This window comes from Hakea prostrata, chromosome 9, assembly GCF_041222555.1.
Source record: "Hakea prostrata isolate BN-2017 chromosome 9, UWA_Hpros_2, whole genome shotgun sequence".
In the NCBI taxonomy this organism is placed as follows: Eukaryota; Viridiplantae; Streptophyta; class Magnoliopsida; order Proteales; family Proteaceae; genus Hakea; species Hakea prostrata.
Window position 1 is genome coordinate 49,805,010 of NC_142608.1, and position 22,837 is coordinate 49,827,846.

Genomic DNA, 22,837 nt, shown 5'->3' on the forward strand with positions numbered 1-22,837 from the left:
TCCCAAGCTAATATATCCCAGAGGAATACCTCATCCATCAGAACCACATACTAACCATCATCAGTATATAATATTCATAACCAACAAAGTATATATGTAAACAAGATGAACAGCAGTAATATAACAAGATCAGTATGTAAAACATGGTTACAACAGCATATATAATGAAAGACTAATACTAACATACACTGGACTAGCATGTTTAAGTCTATTCATAAAGATAGGATTGAATGTCCTTACCTGCATATAAGTAAATCGTCCGTAAACAATTATAAGACTTTCTCTTCAAACAGATAACACCTATATACAGGGTTACAATAATGTATAAGTCAAATGAATCAAATTGGATCAAAACCAAAAGTCAATTGGTCACTGTTTACCAGCTGATCGCTTGTGCCGGTCGCTTAGGTTGAGCGACCGCCACTAGTGACCACCCCAAAAACAAAGAGTTTCAATCCGAAACTCAGGCTTCTGATCATCTGTTTTCAATCCCAAATTGGGATGATCATAGCCCGAATTCCAAATCTACTAATCCCATAACCACTGGGAGACAAAAAACCTAACAAACACCATAATTGGATTGCCCAAAACTCTTCCCTTGACTGGATCTATCCTTTTCACGAAAGCAGTGTTTCATTTTCGGATGAATCACATCAAGAAGATTGGAAAGAGAGTTGCGATTGATCAAAAGGGTAACCAACATGATGAGGGGATGGGTTAACATGAAATTGAAAGACAAAGGAGATAAAGGATGAAGGGTGAATCCATTACCTCACTCCAGAATACCAGAAATAGGGAAGGATTGATCTCCAGATCACTACCAGCACTTCAGATCTGCTTTCGGCACTTCTCAGCAGCCGTCTAACCTCCAAAAACGGTAGCCACGAATAAAAAAATTGTGAATTAGACGAGGGTTACCTTTTATAGAAGTCAGGGGCAAAATAGGGCAAAACCCCACAACTAGAACCGGGCGGTCGCTCCAGGCAGTCGCTTGGTTCAATCGACCGCCACTAGCAACTGCCCCCATGTATTTTGCCATACAAGGGTGCTTTTGCTAGGGGGTTGATATCCAAGAACAACCTAGCCCTAAAGAAGAGATGGGGGAGATCTTACCTTCATTCCGAATATCTCCAGACATCATTTGCCTTCCAGAAGTCCAACTACCAAGCAAGGCAGACTCTTCAGACAGAGAATCTAGATCCATGGGTTCAGGGTATGGATCATGGACTTCTATCCGGACACTCCACAAATTTATCCGACTAGACCTTCAGGTTCTCGGACCTGCAATACGGATCCCGGGTTAGAAATACGGGGTTGTTACAATACCAGATATACTGAACACTCTTCCAGACGGAGGAGCATGAGTACTCTTCACTACAAGGGTAGACGAATGATTTGTCTTCCGAGGGCAAGCACGAGCGAAGTGTCCGGTCTGCTTATAGAAAAAGAAAACAAGACCCTTGGCATAACTGGAGGCACTACCACTGGAGGCTTCTGAATCACTAGTCTAGAATTCACATTCACTGGCCTAGCAATTGGAACATTCACTGCTTGTCTGTTCCCATTGAACTGATTATGTTGTCCGGCTTGTGTAAATCCTGAACCCTGGCCTACACTCCTAGGCTGAAAAGTAGGAGTAGGGTATGGTGTAGGTCTAGTGAATCTCCTTTCCTATCTGTCAACCAAACCGGGGTTTCTTTGCTGCCATGGCCTCTACACACGAGCACTATCCTTCTCAGTCACTTCCAATTTCTTTACATTCTGAACAATATGGGCATAGCTCTCAATAGAAAGAATAGTGAGGTAAGCCCTGATTGCAGGTCGCAATCCCTTGAAGAATTTCTTTGCCTTTGCACGATCAGGTCTCATAGATTCAGGGGTAAGAAAAAGAGTCTTCAAACTTTTGTTGGTAATCTAGCACAGACAGAGGTCCTTGCACAAGAGCCATGAACTCAGCTCCTTGGCATCTTTCACGGCTTCGAGGAAATAGTTCTTACAGAAAGCTTCCTTAAATATTTCCCACGTAACCACACCAACATGCAAATCTTCAAGAATCGGACGGTTGGAGGTTCACCAGGCATCAGCTTCATGCTGAAGCTTCTATTCAGCAAAAATATCTTATTGAGTAATTCTTTGTAAAGATCTAACCATTTGGGAAAATTTTCCCGTTACTTAGGTTGACGACAAGTACGAAAGCCACAAATTAGGTAAACAAGATGGTAGAGAAGAGTTCGAATTTTCCATAGAATTTTTCATTGGTCATAATGATTTCACCTTGTGGCAACAATGTGTGAAGAATATTGTCACGTTGGAAAAGAGTGTTAAAGCTCTCAGGAAATGTTCAAAAAGGTTAGAGAAAATGAAGGAAAACGAGTGGCAAGAATTGAACGATCTAGGAGACAGTACGATCCAATATTACTTGTGGATAATATTCTTCATGAGGTCATCAGATGGGCGGATCCAAAAGAAGTTTGGGAAAAGCTAGAGAGCAAGTACAAGTTCAAGTTATTGGCAAATCAGTTGTTTTGGAGAAAGAGTTATATCACCGTTGATTGTTAGAGGGAGCAAAGCTTGATGAGCACTAGATCAAGAATCATCTACTATTATCTTATGGAGTGATGATGGAGGAGATGATGTTGTTCTTCTAACTTCATCATTAGGTTTGGATACATCAAATTGGATTTTAGACCGATAGTCTCACATGTGTTTAGTCAAGGATCAATTTGCTACATACATGCATGTCAAGGTGGTATCGTTAAAATGATAAATAGTGCAGAAGGTAAGGTTGTTGGAATTGGAACTATAGAGATTCACATGTTTGATGGAATTGTGAGAACTTTGATTGGGGTTAGACAGGTGCTAGATCTAAAGAATAATATGATTTCATTAGGAACTTTTGATTCTAAAGGTTTAACATGTTCATTTGAATATGGAGTTTTCAAGAGGACCGCTAGTTGTGATGCAAGGACAAATGATTGGTAAGTTGTATAGGCTTGCAGGGAGTGTGAAACAGGTGGAGCTCTGGTTGGAACTCAAGCAAAGGGTGTGTATATGTGGATAAAAGTTGCAGCTTGTTTAGATAACAAGGGCAAATCTAGAAAGGGGTGTGTGACTTTCATTTTGGATCTAGTGAGTGGCGGTAATCTCTTGGAGCAAGTTGCTGCTATAGGAGAAGTGGAGCCACATCACATCATACGACAACAAGCACCCATACAGAAGACCCAAGAGTGGAGGTGGTGCCATGCTATTTCAAATGACGGCGGTTAAGAAAAGGCATCCCACCAGGGATGTGGCCTATGCAATAAGGTGTGACAGATATACAAAGATAAAGGCAATTGTAGATTAGACACCAACAATGGTCTTATTCAAGATGGTTTGCAAAATTCAAACCAATGCGGGGTGTCTTGTATTTTACAGGTCCATATAATTAAAGTTTGGTGTATTCTTAATTGTAACAGATTTTGGGTCAACTACTAATACAAGGGTAGAATTGTAACTGTATCGGGATTACAGTACCTATAAATAGTCTCTATCAGATGACCCTTTTTCTCTCTGGTGCATGCAAGCAATCTTGTTAAACAACGATAATTCCTTGTAATTGTAAACGTGGGCTTGCTTGTGCTCTATGGTTTTGCGTTGGTTTTGCATCCGTCCCTGAACAAAACCAACCCCAAGAAAGAGACATATCATGAAGCTACTCTCAAGCCATCAATTAAACACAAGTTTTTACTGGTGCTTTTCTTTTACATTGATGGCTGTGGCTGCAACAAATGGAAATCGATCTCAAGCTTCAACAACTTTCAGTGAGCGTGAAAGGCGCACCTTGAGCTGCTGAATTCTGGAGCGATTCATCTAATATGAGATCAAATTTGGTAGCTGAGTACATGGTCCTACTGGCTTTAGGTTTTATTTTCTCCAAACACCTGGCTCAAATTTCCATGTATCACCATTCAGACACCAGTGAAGTCCACAATTACTCTTTATACGACAATGGGAATTTTGTTACTCTGGCATCTCCAATAAACAAAGTCCATGGGAGTAGTTTCTGAAGATTAATCTTATCACTCAATGCAAGAGAATCTAATAAAAATCCGAAAGAAGCGTAACCAGTTAGGTAAGAAGCCTAATCAGTTAGGTGCGGATTCCCAATAATCCAGAGTTCTAAACGTAATTGATGTAGGATAAAACAAGTTAGACAAACTAGAATTGTTTCGAAAATGTTGTAATGATACACTGAACCAAATCATACTTAGCCACGACGAACAATAGTTCTAGTTTTCCCTTAAGAAATATGCGCCCAGTTGATCAATGTCTAAAAAGTCACTGAAATTGTTTTCAAAGGTCCTGTAAAAGAATTGTAGCCTACAATTTGAACCAAACAGGTCGAGGTTTAATCAACACATAACCAAGGGCTGTTCCGATGTTTCTATCATCTTGTTTGCATATACTTCACTACTGGTAGCAGACTTATCCTCCACCATTTTGTTTCTATCATTCCACAGCCTTTGTTTTTAATCCATCGAAATGATAAGAAATACATCAACTGTCTGCAGTTTCACATTTCGTGAGCTTCATGAATGTCTTCCAGTGTTGCTTCCCATGAGGAAAACAAGGAGAATCACAAAAATGAGGGAAGGATTTGATTGTCAAATGAAAATGTCCTCTGCTACCAGTTTGTACCCGTCTTGGACTAATTGATGTTGTTAATAGATGAGATGGCAATCTTGACTTTCTTGCCACTTTTACTTGTGGCAACAAATAACCAAAGCCAATCGAACAAAGCATGCAGTGGTTTTTAGTTACAGATTGCGAGTGCAGAAATGCTAAGCAACAGTAGTTGCTCAGTTTCCAATAAAACAGATGGACTCCCTGCACTAAAACAGGATGATAATACTGTGAGTTTGACCTATGTAATAGAGTAGACCTTTACCACTTTGGATGTGTCACAAACAACAAGATTATCTGAGTCATTCAGAGTGGTACACAGCCAATTGACCTGCCAAAGCAAACAATCCTGCATCAGCTTCTAGGAAGGTATAGCTCATAAACTCAAACATGTACAGAAGAATGCAATAAGCAAACATCCAGGATGTATTTCTTTTTATTCTCTTATTCTCTTAAGTATCGGGCAGGAGTGAGGTTTGTTTTTCTTTTCTCATTTGTGTGTGTGGGTATGGCACAGGGGGGGGGGGGGGTTATTATAGAGATCAGAGTAGTTAAAATCTCACTTTTTTCTTCAAGTTGATGTTCATAGTCAGAACGTCGCCATTGTTTTGTCCAGAATCAAGATGTTTAGACCAATCCCACACCTTCACGAATGCATCATTTCCACCTGAAACAATATATTTTCCTCTCTCCCCAAACATTGAGAATGCCCTAAATAAATAATAATTCTTTAAAAAAGGATAACAAAGCCTTCAATCAAATAAACTGCCTTTAGATTGTGAATGGAATATTAAGAGCATATTACTTACACACATGATACAGCAGCAGTATGTCCTCCCAAAGAATAATCCAGATGAAGACTACTTCCCCTGTTTTGATCCAGGGGAGCAGTATTTGAAGTTGATGTGCTGGCTTTTGAATTAGATTGTGATCCTTTTCGGTTCTGCAAAGAACCTTTTAACTTCAGATTTGCAAGCTGAGATTCAATATCAATCACATCAACAATACCATCACCTCTGGCAACAACACAAATCTTGTCGGTTTTCTCTAACATGTCCATGTCAGGAATAGCTAGTGCATGAATAAAAGCTGGATTGAAACATTGACCTTCACTATCGTGATTGTCCATTCCTGCAGAAAATTGAAACAATGCTAATACTGTTTTTCCTACTACATCTGTAAACAAAAACGAGGGAGAGAAACAGAAGAAAACCTTATAACAAGCAATGTCATATCCATATGGGAAAAACAACTTTACAATGCACGGTTGGATAGACGGTAAAAGTCCAGACTCATCACATGTCAAGTTTCACATACAAGTTCAATATGTCGTGCCATATACCCAAGCATCATCCCACATGCCTTAAATAATAATACTCTGGTGCATCCTCTTGCAAGTCCAGATTTTTCAAGGCTTTACTTTGTAACCTTGCCAACTTGGGTTCGCCAGGTTTCAGATAAAAATTCAATATATCCTGCCATAAATAGCTGTCCATATGCACCCATTGATAGCCTTGTGCTCACCATTGGCAGTTCCACATTTTTCAATGCTTTGGTTTGCAACCTTGCCAACTTGGACTGGGTTGAAACTTGACATGTAGGTAGGGGACCTGGGATGTACCTACATAATATCCCCATCAACAAATTGGTTTGATAGGTGGGATGTAAATGGATAAGATTCACCTCAAATAGTGGCATCATCAAACTTGTATCCAGCTATATTCAAATCATTAGGATAATATCCTCTTGGTTTTTGACAAATTTGATAGTTTCCAGATATTTTAAACTGGATCCACCTTAGTGGATCTGATCATTGATCGAATATAAATTTCTGACTACCTATTTGACATTTTATTAATTTAATAATTAGGGTTACAGTCAGATACTCGGGGGGGGGGGATTATCATATTTGTATCCAGTTACTTTTCAAGCAGATTCTGATTCTACTCAATGGATATGATTACGGATACAAGTTTCAGTTATCCATTTACATCCCTACATGGTGGTTTGACTGGGAGACATTTACCAATAACATATTTCATTAGGTCAGAATTCTGAAGGTTTCATCCACTCATAACATGGGATGCAAAAATGGTTTATTGACTAGCATTCTCAGCATCTTCTATTCAGTGTAGTAGGTACTTGGAGAGCAAGTCATCGCTTCTTGGAGTCCAAGCTGTCGCAAAAATAGAAAGCTCTGTCTTGGAGGAAAAGTAGTTACAGATTTGGAAAGTATTATGTGCTTTACAGAATTAGGAAGCTACTAATTTCCTAATAGCTCTAGTTTATGTTTTCTTTCCTTTCCTTTTTGAGAGTTGTCTCTAGAATCTCAGAGAGTCAAGTTTTTTATTTTTGGAATGTACTCAGAATTAGTAAGTGATTAGAGCTGTAATCTTCATGTATAAATAAAGCTCTTGGGGTAGAGAAACAGATTATTTGAATCTGTCTATACCCCCTTGCTTCTTCACTTCTCTTCTCTTCTCTTTTTTTCTTCTCTATTTTTCTGATTTCACTTTCTAACTTGAGGATGCACCTCAGTAGGAGACTCTGGTTTGTTTCATGGCACCAGGGCCTTCCTACTGAGGTCTTGGTACTTGACATTCCATCACTTTCTTCTTCTTTGTCTTTTTTTTCTTCTTTTTTCCTGGTTGGTGTACGGCAGCAGCAGCCTTACACTACAAATGTAGTTGTGATGTTTACATGAATTAAGTTCTAAGAAGGTAATTACATCTCTATGATTGTAGTTGTTTGTACTATCAGTAATTAGTGTGTAAGCTTTCATCATGGCTGATACTTCGAAAATTCTAACTAAGGAAGGTATGCCCTTCAAAATTACAAGTATCAAGTTGAAAGGGGCTGAAAATTATTTTCTTTGGGCAAAAGCAATGTATGCATTTATTCATGCCTAAAGAAAATCAAAGTACTTAAATGAAAACTATCCTAAAGTTGATTCTAAGGACACAACCACTATTTCCGCACATGAAACATGGACTTGTGAAGATGCTATAGTCAAGGTATGGATTTGGAATAGAGTTTATTCTCTCCTATTGCAAATAACATCACGTTTTATGACACATCTAAGAAAATATGGGAGCACTTGCATGGTTCCTTTGGTCAAAAGAAAAATATTTTGTGGGTTGATGATTTGTATATTAATTACTTTCATAATAGTCACTGGTTTATAGAATATTATAGCGATTTAAAGAATTACCTGAAAAACTACAACAAATCAACATCAGCCCTTTACTACCAATTTGGAAACTTCAAAGATACGACGGGCTGAATTCTATGTTTCCAAATTCCTGGCTAGTTTGGATCCAGAAATTTTGACAGGCAAAAGTCAAATTTTGACATCTAAAATTGTACCTACTTTGGGTGATGCTTTCTACAAGCTATTACATATTAATGGACAAAAGAGTACACAAGGAAGCAATGAGAATTCAACAATGGTTGCAAGCTGTGGCCGTGGCTCTTATCCCTCATGAGGAAGTGGTATTGGTTGAGGAAGAGGAAGGGGAGGAGGTTGAACTCCCCCTCCAAATTTATCCAAAGGGAATTGAGTGTGCTCTTCTTGTGGCAAGCAAAATCATACAGAAGAAAATTGTTGGGACAAACATGGCCGGCCGGAGTAGGTAAGAAACTATGTTAATATGACAACATCTTCTAGAGAGAATACCAATGATAACTCATCTATATCCGCTTTAGTGGCATCTACAAGTTCCTTGTCTTCTAATGTTGACCTCAATTAAATCCTAAAGCACCTACAACAATTAGAGCCAAGTCAAAATACATCCACCACCAATCTTGCCCAAATAGGTATATCTAATTAGTCTTATGCTTCGGATTCCTAGATGGTAGACTTTGGGCATCCGAACATATGAAAGGTATTTCATCCATTTTTTTTCAAAATTTCCTAACCCTACTCCTATTGTTATGGCTAATAGTAAAAAGTCTTCCGTTGTCGGTAATGGGAGTGCATCCCCTTTAACAATTTTGAGCATTTCCTTTGTTTATTTTTTCCACACTTTTGCTACGAAGACATACACTGTGTCACCACTAGATTGACACTATCGTTTGGGACATCTTTCTCCTAGTAGGCTTAGGTTGGTGGTTTCTGATTACAAGGATGTTAAATCAATAACGTGTGAAGTATGTGACTTAGGTAAACATCACAGGACAAGTTTTTCCACTGATCATCTCTGAGGCTCCCTTTTGCAGCTCTCAGGGTTCAAGCCCGACTCCTTTCCCATCACCAACCTTGGCCTTCCTCTCATTCCTGGTAGGCTCACACCATCATTGTCTCCCCATGCTTGATCATATTCGTAAGAAGCTTCAACTTTGGAAAGGCAAGCTCCTCTCCTTTGCCGGTCGAGTGGTGCTTATCTGCTCAGTCCTTCAATCCTCTTATCTCTATTGGTGTGGTATCTTCTCTATCCCGAAATCCACTGTCCACGTTATAGAGTCCCTTTTCTCTGCTTTCCTCTAGAAAGAGCTTGAAGCCTCACACCTCATCCACCCTGTTGGTTGGTCGACCATCTACTGTCCTACCTCTGAAGGTGGCCTTGGCATTCGCCGGATCTCTGATGTTAACATGGCCTGCCTTTTTAAGCTTATTTGGTGGAAAATTGCTTCAAAACAAGACTCCATCTAAGTCAACTGGGTCTACTCTCACCTTCTTCGATCAAATTCCATCTGGACGGTCCCCATGCCCTCCAACCCTTAATGGGTCTGAAGGAAAATTCTCTTATTGCGTCCCCGCGCTCTCTCCGCTATCTCAATCTCTGTCTCCAATGGCTCCTCCACATCCTTTTGGCTTGACCCGTGGCATCCGATAGGTATTCTCTATTCGTTTTTTGGCCCTCGCTTTGTTTATGACACCTGCATCCCCAAATCCACCCCCTTGTCCGCCTTTATTTCTGATGGTTTTTGAACCCCCTCCCCTCCCCATTCTCACACAGGTTTGGGACTCTCCCCCCTCGTTTGTTTTAAAGGGCACATCCCCCACCATTCCCTTACCCTTTTGAGGGCTCTTAACCTTGCCCTCCCCACCCAATCCTCCATATCCCTGTTAGCCCAAATTGCATCCTTTGTTGGAATGGTTCAGAAGACATTAATCACCTTTTCTTTTCTTGCCCTTTTTCCAGATCTATTTGGGAAAAAGCCCTTACTTCCATTTGGCCTCGTCCAAGGCATTCTTTTAGCTTTGCTAGTGTTTGGCCTTGGATTCTGAGAAACTTTTCCGGTTCTTCCATTTGTGATTGGGTTGGTAAGCTCGTGTTATGTGCCATTATACACCATCTTTGGTGGAAGCATAACCTTTGTAGATGGACTTCCAAATCCCGTTCAAAAGACTTGATTTGGAACGCTATCTATTTTGATGTTTTCTCTAGGCTTGTAGCTTCTCCCCTCCCCCTGATTGATGACACCCTAAGGAACAGGTTCATTGTTGTCTCCTGGGGTCTAAACTCTTCCTTGCGGTCTTCCTCTTAAAGACCATTTGTTCTTGTTTCTCTTTCGTTTAATTTAATTATTTATTCATCCAAAAAAAAGTTTTTCCACTAGAACTGAACCTAGAAGTACAAGTTTATTTTCTTTAGTACAATCAGATGTTTGGGGACCCTATCATATCCCTAATCGTTTTGGTTTTCAGTATTTTATCATTTTTGTACATGAGTTCTCCAAATTTACTTGGTTATTTTTAATGAAGGATCATAGTGAAGTTTTAAAAATTATTATAGATATTCTTACTGAAATTTTCACTAATTTAATTAATCTATTAAAATTTTCCATCCAAATAATGCTATGGAGTATATGTAAAATGCAATTTCAGATGTATATTCCACTAAAGGTATTCTTCATCAATATACTTGCTCATACACATCACAACAAAATGCTATAGCCGAGTGGAAACATAGGCACTTGTTAGAAGTAGCAAGGTCCCTTATGTCCCATATGAGTGTACCAAAGCAATATTGGTGTGATGTTGTCTTTATGCCTTGTACTTTAATAAATCGAATGCCATCTTTAGTGTTGCAAAACGAAATAACGTTTTGACTTGTGTACTCGGACTTACCTCTGTTTTATCTCACCTACAGTTTTTGGTTGTGTATGTTATGCGCATGTTTTACCCCAACCAAAGGAAAAGTTTTCAGCGAAAGCTCATAAATGTATTTTCTTTAGGTTATTCTCAATACCAAAAAGGATGCAAAGTTTTTGACCCCTTGGCCAATCGTCAATTCATCACAGCGGATGCTACGTTTTTTTGAAGATACATCGTATTATGACCTTAATCAGTTGTCTAAAGATGATAGGTTTGACCCCCTGGCTATGGTAGTACCGTTTCCTTCTGAGATGCCTAAGGAAAAACCAGACTGTGAAAACCCTAAAGAACCCATTGTACTTCCTCGCCCGGATGAGGTGTGAGTTCAATTTCCACAAGTGCAAGTCTATCATCAACTGAAGAAACGAAAACAGTTAGATGGTACAACAATTGATATCACTTGTTCTACACATCCTCCTCCACCATCTAATAATCCTGAGATCTTCCCATTGCTTTGAGAAAAGGTAAGCGTTCTTGTTCCCAACATTCTAATGTGTGTATCCTATTTCTTATTATGTTACTACTCTTCACTTGCCGGTTTAGTATCACACCCTTACGACTCTATCTTCTATTATTGTTCCATCTACATACTCTTGAGGCTCTCTCTAATCCGGGTTGCAAAGCTATTATGGAATATGAAATTGAGGCTATACACTTTAGGGATATTTGGACTCTTGTGGATTTGTCTCTAGGTAAGGATTTTGTGAAATGTCGTTGGGTATTTATGATTTAAGTATAAGTTTGGTGGGTCTACAGAGCGCCTTAAAGCGTGGTTGGTTGCAAAGGGGTATACGCAGATTATGGTGTGGACCTCTTTAAGACTTTCTCCCCCGTAGCTCATCTAAATTTAGTGTTTATTTAATTGTCCTTAGCAAATTAAGAATGGCCTCTTCATCAGTTAGATGTAATAAATCTTTTTTTGTATGGAGACTTGGCTAAATATGGGTTGAAACAATCGCCAAGAGCATGGTTTGGAAATTTTAGTTCCGTATTATCTGAAGTGGAATTTTCCTAGTGTTATTCAAATCATTTTGTCTTTGTAAGAAAGACAAAGTCTAGAATTATAGTATTGATTGTTTATATGGATGACATAATTGTTCTTGGAAGGGATAATGCAGGCATTGATGTGCTAAAGAATCTTTTGAGTGCACGGTTCCAGATAAAGGACTTGGGGCATTTGCAGCATTTTCTTGTAGTTGAAATTCTTCAAAGCAATCATGGGAACAACCTCTCTTAGCAAAGTATGTGCTGGACTTGCTAACCAAAACTGGTATGCTTGGGTGTAAACCTGTTACTACACCCATGGACTGTCATCTCAAACTCAATAAAGATGAAGGAGAGGATTTGACGAATCCTTTGAGGTACAAAAGGTCGATAGGGAAGCTTATATATCTTACTGTGACTCATCTAGCTTATCATATGTTGTAGGAATTGTTAGCCAGTTCATGTTCACCTAAGAAACCTCACTGGGATGTTGTGATGTGTATCTCACAATATTTGAAGAAGGCTCGAAGAGAAGGGCTTGTGTACAAGAAAAATGTTCATATGAAGTTGTGTGCTTATCCAGATGTTGATTAGGCAGGATCACAAGATGATCAAAGGTCAACTTCTAGTTATTGTACTTTCCTAAGAGGTTATTTGATTACTTGGGAGAGTCAAAAGCAAATTACAGTGGCTCAGTCTAGTGCTGAGGCTAGGTATCACGCTATAGCTCATATGATGTCTGAAACTTTTGGGGTCAAGTCTTTCATGAAAGAAGTAGGGATTGAAATTGAAGAGTCAGTTCAGATGTTTTGTGATAATCAAGCAGCAAACTACATTGCTAGTAATCCGGTATTTCATAAGAGGACCAAACATGTGGAAGTGGATTTGCATTTTTTGTGAGACGTAGTCGTGAGAGGAGTTATAGCTACACAATAGGTTGCTTCTGCTGAACAAGTTGGAGACATCTTCCCTAAATCTTTATCTGGTCCAGCCATTAAAGAAGGATGCCGCAAGCTAGAAGTTGGTGATCAATACTCTCCAGCTTGAGGGTGTTGCAAAAGCCTTGTAGTTACTTCGAGAACAACTCATGGCTTCCTGGAGTCCATGCTGTCTCAAAAATAGAAAGCTCTATCATGGAGTTAAAGTAGTTAACAGATATGAAATTATTATGGGCTTTACAGAATTAGAAAGTTATTAATTTCCAAATAGCTATAGTTTATATTTTCTTTCCTTTTTGAGAGCTGTCTATTGAAACTTAGAGAGTCAGCTTTTTATTTTTGGAATGTACTTAGAATTAGTAAGTGATGCTGCGTTTGTTTGCAAAGGTGGGGTGGGAAAAAAGGGGTGGGAAAAAAAAACATGTGGGTCCCATGTGTAGTGGGCTGAGGCAGAAGGAAAGGAAAGGAAAGGGTTTTGTAGAAAAGTGATAGGGGTGGGTCCCACTTTTTACTTTTCCCAACATTCCCACAAAGTCCCACCAAATATGTGGGGTTTTAAAATGGCATGGGGTGGGAAAGTTAGGCTGCCACATCAGCAGACAAGTTTCCTTGATTCAAGGAAAACCCCAAGCAACCAAACAATCTACCATTTTGGGATTTAAGGGAAAAGTAAGAAATCTACACACTTTTCAAGAATTTTCCCACCCCTTTTTTCCCACCCCACCTTTATTCCAGCAAACAAACGCAGCCTAAGTGATTAGAGCTGCAATCTTCATCTATAAATAAAACTCTTTGGGGAAAGACACAAATTATTTGAAGCAGTCTCTACCCCCTTGCTTCTTCACTTCTCTTCTCTTTTCTTCTTCTCTATTTTAATAGTTTCACTTTCTGACTTGCGGCTGCACCTCACTAGGAGATTCTGGTTTGTTTCAAACCCTACCAACTGAATTCGGATTTGGATCAGCTCAAATTCCCAGCTATGGAATCCCCACCAACTGAACCATTGCATCTTTGGGGTGATGAACATCTCAAACGACCCCCAATCCCATAAGAAAGGAAGAGACTACTTCAGAGAATTCATACAACAATGAAATAGACTGTTTCAAGATTTGAACGACTGCATTACAAAAGACTGACATTAGAAGTTAATAACATCCTTGGCTAGTCCATAGCCTTTACATTGTCTGTTAAAGATGTCCAGGATGGCTACATGTTAAAAAGTTTTAAACCTAGTTTTGGATAAATTCAAAGTCAAGGTTTTTTGAACTTAAAAATAAAATAATAATGCAGTAATTAAAGTACCAAAATCCTTAATTTTGCATGGTTGCCCTTTTGAGAAGTTCCACATTACAAGCTTTGCATCAAGACCACCAGTAATTACTGTGAATGTGTCCACATGTCAGATAAAATACAAACATAAAACTCATGAAATGTAAAATATTGTACAAGGCAATCTGACACTTAACAAGCATATATATCATCGAAGCTGCAGGTATATACAATGTAGAGAGCATAAATTACCACTCTTAACAACCTAACTAGTTTTCTGAGTGATATAGATTCCATGGTTTAAAAGAGATCCTGAACTCAGCTAAACCTAACCCCAACAAGTTTTGGCCAGTCATATCCACTCAATCATGTTGGAGAACTCATGAGATCTGGGAAAAGATATTGCAAGATGTTTCATTTTTTCTACTTAGCAAGAGATGATGTGCAAGAAGAGATGATGTGCTTACAGATACGGTGGTCTCAACTCTCAACTCTCGAGTTGTGACTTTGATGATTGAATTATCATTTGAAGTTTGTAATTTAAATTATAAACAAGTGTAATGTATCAGAATTGTTTGAATTTTGAACTTTGAACATTAACATACCATTTTAAGGTTTCACTTCAGCAAAGTGGCATCTAAATTAGGGTCCAAAGAACTCATATTAACGTTAGTTCTTTACACAAATCTGAGGTCACCACTATGCTCAGAAGGGCTAAAATAAGTTGGACAACAAGTTTCAGCTACAAATGAGTGTTAATACCCCTCAAGTTGGTGAAAAGAATTTCTCCAACTCAGAAACCCAACTCACCTTTTTTAGTTGGTCAAGGTCTTGAACCACGCAGTCAATCTAGGGCTGCATGCTCTGTTAATTGTATGCTCTCAACTCTTTTCTTGCTGGAACAACATAGGACCAATAAATTTTATTTTTTTTGGCTAACATTGGCACCAACACATGAAACCTACCATATTGTTATTGTTGACTGGCCTCTCAAATAGTATATCAAAAAGTAAAACTAAACCAGTAACACTATATAAATTTTTTAACACCTCAATGAAGAGTGATTAGGTTCAGGAATAGACTAAAAATGAAATCTACTTTAGAGTGTCGATCTAAATAAGCAAATTCTTCCTTTATATCCATTCTGCATCACCTTCTACAAGTAATTAATTCATTCACAAACTATTAGAATCCAACACTAGACGGTGAGCTGCTCTCATCAACTTAACATCAGCAGTAAAGGCTCCAGCCTGTCACTTATTTCCAATATGACTATCCAGATAGGTACGGGAAAACTCAAAATCATAATACTTTTCATTTGTTTTTTTTTTCAGAACACAAAATGTTTATCCTAAGATTTGAAACAACCATCTTGAGTAAATTTTCTGTAACTCTAGTTAGTTGAAGCACTCAATTTGAATTTTGAACTCCATCAGAAGGCAGTACTCCCCTCCACCAATGCATCTCTTATTATAATAAAAAGACCACTTTTAAACCGTAACATACCTGGGAATACAAATAAGAAAGAGAAGACCTTTTTAACATTATGTATTTCAAGATGATAAAGATACAAAGTGATACCTTCCCAAGGTTTCCATGGAACAAACTGGACACTGCTACAAATCTGGTAGAGTTCACTTAAGGGAACATGAGTTTCATAAAACTGATTAAACTTCCTTATGAGACATCCAGGCATAATGAAGACAGTGCTCAGGAAGGAATAGAAAAACAAAGACAGTGGAACTTATCATCTTGATGGTATGACCAAAGTTCAGTCCCTAAACCTATTCACATTTGAACAAGGTTGGTATGAAATACATGAAATTTACAAATATGGTCAACTGCGGGATTAGCAAGGGATGGGAGATGGATCAATGGGGAAGAAAATCACATTAGCTAATCCTAAGTGAATGAGAAAATCACTAGAAGATCAAAATAGGCTCTAAAGAAATACAAGGATACACTTGAATGGCCAGCTCGTAACGTTTTGTAGAGACATTTCTGACGAATATCCATTATCTGCCAAAGACACAGTAAGGTATTAAGCACCCAAAATAAAATAAAAAACAATAATAATAAAAATAATATATATATATATATATATATATATATATATATATATATATATATATATATATATATATATATATATATATACAGATTTGTATTTCCAGCAAATGCATAGATTGTACATTAGGGGGGAAGAAATCAGCACTTAATACAACCAGAAATGCTGCAAAAGGCAGTTACTCTATGTGCATGTTCAAAGAAGAATCTTGGATCTCACAACACAGATTTTTCCAGATGAAAAGCTCTACAAAGCAGGACCTTTGAGCTTCTTAACCCAGCAGCTGATGAGCCCAACAACTCATTCAGTGCATTCAACTTCTGCTTCTTGGCATGGTCAGAGAACTTTTTAGATCTCACTGAGGTCTTGCAAGATATCTCTTTATTTCCATTTAATGAGATGCGATGAGCACATAGGGTCTCAAGTCCGACTCAAGAGTTGTAACTCTAATGAATGGATTATCAATTGAACTTTGCAATTTAAACCATGAACTTGTTGTAATGTATTAGACTTGTTTGAATTTTGGGCTTCGAGCTAGTGCAATAGATCACTCTGAGAATTTTCTTCAGTGTAGTGGTTTCCCATTAGGGTCTAAAATGGAACTCACATTTATACTATCTTGTTTTCCATAACTATGAGGTTACTGGAGTGTTCAGAAGGGGCAAAATAGGCAACACAATAAGTTCCAGCCCCAAATGATGCCCTAGTACCCCTCGATTTGGGGAAAAAAAATTTCCAACTTGTTGTAATTTAGCTGAGATCTCAGGCCAACTCTCCTTTTTGAGTAGGCGAGAATGGGCTTCAAAATCAAGATCTTGAACCATACTTCTTGGGTTCTAAGCCATGCACAAGCTGCTAACCCAAATAAACCCTATATAAAGGAGAAAAATGTATATTACCTCTTGAATGTTTTCTTCTTTTTTCTTTGTGGCTGCACACATAGGGAGGTTGGGGGGGGGGGGAGAAGAGGAGGAAGGGATGAAACATGGAATTTTGTTGTGAAGAAAAACAGTTTCATTGATCTGCACAAGAAGTAACGATGTGTGGAACAGTTCAGGACTTCACATGGTACATTAATAAAGAAAAGAAATGGAAGCGAGTACCAGGAGTTAAAAGGACTAGCAGTTAGAAACTGAAAGGTTTTATAACGAATGAAGGACAAGGTTTGAGAGGTTTGAAAAAGACAAAGAAGTAAAAATATGTTGGAAGAGTGAAAATCTTTATGCTAGAGTGTTACTGACATTGCATACGTAGAAGAATGGAAACAGAATTACCCCTCACGAATGAAAATACTAGGAACTAAACTGATTTGGAGGCCAGACTTTGGTGATGGTGCCAGCCACTAGATTATCTGACTTCACAAAGGAGTATAGAGCCTATAGACACACCTGGAGTCAAATCTTCTCTTTGATGAAATGCCCTTCCACTTCAATGTCTTTTGCCTGATACTGTTGGACTAGCCATGCTTATGGAAGCTTTGTTGTCACAATAGTGTCATAATTCTGTAGAGTCAAATTCAAACTGTTGGAGCAACCTATCCGACCAAAAAAGTTCAAATACCCCATGAGCATGGCTTGAAAGTCCGCTTCAGCACTGGGCTTGGTTACAAGCCTACAACAGGGTGTTTTTGCTCCTGATGTAGATAGCCTATTAGAAACTGAACCAGCCTAATTAGCATCAGTAAAAGCTTCCCGGAGAGAACTCAGAGAAGTCCATTTCCTAGGAGACGATCCCAAGTACATACAATGCAATCAGATCAACAAAAATTGTTGATCACCACTCCAACTACAATAGTAATGTCTGGCCGTGATGGGGGAAGATATATTAGCTTCCAACTGATCACTCATACTTGCCTGCATCCATGACAGGATCACAATCATCGCTTAGGTTGTGGTTTTGGTCAACTGAGGAGTTTCCTGGTTTTCAAGCTAATACCTATTTTCTTTGAACAAATCTAGGAGAAGCTTCCTTTGACGAATATTAATCCCCTCCTTCAACCCTGATAGCTCAATCCCAAGATGGTATTCAATTCTCTGAGATCCTTAATCTGAGCGCTAAATATGAATCTCAGCCTTGGCAGTCCTAATAACCACAATGTCATCACCATATATAAGAGCTGCGATCGTATCGAGGATAAACAATGTGTGGTCAGTTTACTATGGGAATATCAATTTCCTAGAATGGCCTATCTAGACCCCTCAAACCAAGGTTATAGGAGATTGTTGAAGGACATAAAGTGCCTTAAGATATGCACTTTCCCTTCAATAGATGGGAACTTGAAACCTTGTGGAGATCGTAGGAGCACTCCCTCTTCTAGATCACCATGGAGACAGGCATTACTAACATCCAGTTGGTAGTTGATACAACAGCCAGTCTTTATTGGCTGCCACAGATAAAAAATCCTTAACTGAGTAATGCTCAGCAACTGGTGCAAAGCTGATGGTGTCCTATTCTCCTGATAATCAATCTTGTTAGAAAACAAGCTTTAAATAATCAAAACAGCAGCTGAACTTGAACAGAGGAAAGAGAGAAGAGGAAGAGAAGAGAGATGAAGAACCAACAGAAGAGGCCTGCAATTCTAGCTAAAGAGTCTAGAGTCACAGAGCCCTTTTATTTATAACTTCTAATGAATCTAATACAACTTGAGAGACAAGTAACTGTCCTCTAGAAAGAAGGAAATAAAAAATTACAGCTTTAGTAACTTTCTGGCTCCTAAAATAGAAACTACCACCAAAATAGAAACTATGCTTCCTAGAAACTCCCAAAACTTATGTAGCAAGACTCGTACATTAGAAATAGAAAGTAGAGTAGCATCATTAGAAAATTACTGTTCATGTGAACAGTAGTGTGAATGGTAAAAACAGCATTATTGTTCACGTGAACAGTAAATAACCCAAACTTGCATATATTTCAACACTCCCCCTCAAGTTGGAGCATACAAATCTCCCATGATCAGCTTGCAACAAATAAACTGAAAACATGGTTTGAACAGAGCTTTAATGAACAAATCAGCTAGTTGATCAATAGAGCTCAGAAAAGGAGTCACTATAAGCTTCTTCTTGACTGCTTGACGCACAAAGTGACAATCTACCTCTATATGTTTTGTCCTCTCATGAAACACTGGATTACTAGCAATGTAAGTGGCTGCTTGATTATCACAAAACATTTTCATAAGGGCAGAAATTGGAAATTCCATTTCCTCTAACAATGAATAAAGCCACATCAATTCAGCAGCGGTGTGGGCCATAGTTTTATACTCAACTTCAACACTAGATTAGGAAATGGTGGATTGTTTCTTACTCTTCCAAGTCACGAGATTTCCACCAAGAAAAGTACAAAAACTTGTAGTTGACCGGTGATAAACAATGGATCCAGCTCAATCTGCATAAAAAGAAAACCAAGTCCATACTTCGATTTGGTCTATAGATGAGCCCTTTTCTGAGCGCACTCTTGAGGTACCGAAGTACTCTCATCGCTGCATCCCAATGGGCCTTCTTAACAGCCTGTATAAATTGACTCAACACACCAACATAATAAGAAATATCAGGATGAGTAACAATAAGATAAATAAGTTTCCCAATAAGACTCTTGTAGCAATGGACATCATCCAACAAATCACCATCATCATGTCCTAACTTCAGCTGAGGATCCATGGGAATGTCATTAGGTTTAGAAGCAAGAATGCTAGTCTTAGTCAAAAGATCTAACACATACTTCCTTTGTGACAAACTTACTCCTTGTTAACTGCGGATCACTTCAATCCCCAAGAAATATTGTAGATCACCTAAGTATTTGGTTTGAAAAGATTTCTATTAGTGTGCCTTGACTATATGGATTGCATCAACATCATTGCCTAAAAGAACAATATCATCAACATAAATTGCCATAATGACAAAAAAATCACTCTGCCGTCTGACAAAGGTAGAGTGATCAGAATAACACTGTACAAATCCAAAGACTCCATAGTCTTGCTAAATTTCTTAAACCAAGCCCATGGAGACTGTTTGAGTTCATAAATTGCTTTATGACACCTACAAGCATGAACATTGTCTTCTCCTTGAGCAACATACCCCCGGAGGTTGCTCCATGTATACTTCGCCATGAAGATCACCATATAAGAATGCATTTTTTTATGCCAAGCTGAAAAAGAGGCCAATCATAATCCACAATCGAAGAGATCAAAACACGAACAAAATTAAGTATAGCCACAAGAAAAAAGTCTCCGAAATAATCCACACCATATGTTTGTGTATAGCCTTTAGCCACCAAGTGGGCTTAAGCCTTTTCACCGTACTCATCGAATGGTACTTAACAAGTATACACCCACCAACAAGTGGACCACATCTTTCCCATGAGGTATGTCTTTGAAAGACCATGTATGACAAGATTATAAATCACCCATTTCCACATCCATGGCGGCTTTCCAACCAAGAATTTTAAAAGTCTCGGTATAATGGGTTGAAATATAAAGTGGCAGACATAGACAAAAAAAAGCAACGAAAGTTAGGAGGGAGATGAGAGACAAAGACAAAATTGGAAACAGGGCTAGTTTCAGGCTCAATTAAAGGAGAGCCGCTAGAATCGTTAAGAGGAACTGTACTCTATCCACAATATGTTCTGCCAACTTATGTCTCTGCTGATAAACCTGTAGAGGAACACTACTAGTGGAAGAAACTAAAGAGGGAATACGAGTATCATCCAAAACAAAATTTTCAACAGACACAGATTGACTAGGATAATAAGGAGTGTCTTCAAAAAAGGTCAAATCCGCACTTATAAATTGTTTGCGAAGAACTGGACCATAACAATGAAAACCTTGTTGAGTACATGAGTACCCAAGAAAAATGGGGGGGGAGTTTATCCAAAGGATGTGGTATACACAAAACACATGCAACCAAAAATTTTTGGGGGAACTAAAAACGGTTTTCTATTGGGAAAGTCAACCAAAAAAGGAGATTTTTCAAAAAACAAAGTCATAGGCATCTGGTTAATTAAATGAACAAGAATCAAAACCGCATCACACCAGTAACTCTTGGGAACATTCATCTGAATCAAAATAGCACGTGCAACCTCTAAGAGGTGACGATTTTCGCGTTCAACCACTCCATTTTGTTGGGGAGTGAATGAACAACTGGTTTGATGAATCATTCCAAGAGATTCACAAAGGTTAGATATATCATGTTGCACATATTCTAAAGCATTATTAGAACAAAAAATTTCAATAGGAAGAGAAAATTGAGTCCAAATTTCATGAATAAAACTTTTAAATGTAGTTAAGAACTCTATCCGATCCTTTAAAAGATACAACCATGTAAGACGGGAGAAATCGTCCACAAAAGTGACAAAATATCGAAAACCATGCCTATTACTAATCGCAAGGGCCCCAAATATCGGAATGAACAAGAGAAAACAAGGACTCACTACGAGGGATAGAGCATGGAGGATAGGTGGCACGATAATGCTTCCCCAACTCACATGCTTCACAATTTAATCCAGATACTGACTTAAAATAAGGAAATAAAATTTTTAATCTAGGTGAAAATAGATGGATGGCCTAAACGACTGTGCCACTGGAGAGCATCTACACCATCATCAGAAACAACATAAGTGGCAAGTTGCTTGGCCCACTCTGCTTTTCCATGTGAGGCCCACCAAGCTTCCACTAAGTGCCCTATTTTACTGTAATGAGTACAAAGTCAAGACGTCTTATCGTAGTCATCGACAGTTGAACATAACGACCTCCAAAAGATCTTCTAACTCCCCATGAACCACCGACCACATCCCCTTCCACGAGAGGTAGTGAAGGCTGAATTTTCTCCTTTATAACTTTTTTTGGAGAACTCCCTTCAGGCAAGGCAACACATTGAAGTCTAGAATATGCTTCACTAAAGTTGGGGACATGCTCACAGCAAGAAGATGTCCTTTGACAAATTTTAGTTTTGGTTCAATCCTACAAGAGACTTGGATATAAAAAATTCATTCCGTAGGGCCTTAAGCTTCTCTACATCTATGGTGAGAGGTTGAAAGACATTCAACTCTTCCATCATGCCTTTAAAGGAGTTGTAATAATCTTACAAAGACTTTTCACTTGTTGAACCGAAATAGCTTTCCATAAATATTAAAAATCCAATTCATATTTTTAGCTTGGGAATAGGTCTCTTGCAAGTCATCCCATATTCCCTTTGCAGTCTTATGGAACATAACATTCGCTACAATATCAGGTTCCATACTATTCCACATCCAAATTTTGATGATTGCATCATCTTGGATCCAACTAAAATAGGATTTGTCAGTCTCAGCACGAGGTTAATCCTCAATGAACTTAAGCTTACCTTTTGCAAGTATATACACCCGAACTACTTGTGACCACAACAAGTAATTAGAACTACCTTTGAGCTTGATAGATGTAATTTGAACGTTTACATGATCTCCTAGAGATCCTTTAGATTCGTGGTACTTATGGTTGAGTCACATGTAAGTGAAGACATTAAACTAAGGTAGATATCACTTAAATCAATTTTGTAGAACTTGAAGTAGAAAAAGAAGAAGAAAAAAATTCTGCAAACTTAGGACTGAATCGGAGAAAGAAAAGAATAGAAGTTTGCAAAGTGCAAAAAGAGGTAATGAAGGTAGGTAGAAAATAGTATTTAATCCAAGTTCTAGAACTTGTAAGGGTAAGGTAATAGGTAGAGAAGATCAATTCACATGAATAGCTGATCTAACAGTCCATAATATACAGCATTAGGTGGTTATACACCAAAGAAAACAAAAAAACAAAAGAGAACTTCAAAATAGAATATTGAGAACAACATT

General features: G+C 38.3%; 1 protein-coding gene across 2 annotated transcripts; it reads right to left on the reverse strand.

The window, feature by feature from the left end:
* Positions 1-3,264: 3,264 nt before the first annotated feature.
* On the reverse strand, positions 3,265-15,975 carry LOC149005423 (Transducin/WD40 repeat-like superfamily protein; the record flags this gene model as incomplete). Of its 2 annotated transcripts, XM_089168289.1 has the most annotated exon segments (6): positions 3,265-4,996; positions 5,229-5,376; positions 5,475-5,796; positions 13,990-14,067; positions 15,538-15,580; positions 15,919-15,975. In XM_089168289.1, coding segments are annotated over 6 exon segments (738 nt in total), but the record flags the coding sequence as incomplete, so codon positions are not given.
* Positions 15,976-22,837: the final 6,862 nt, after the last annotated feature.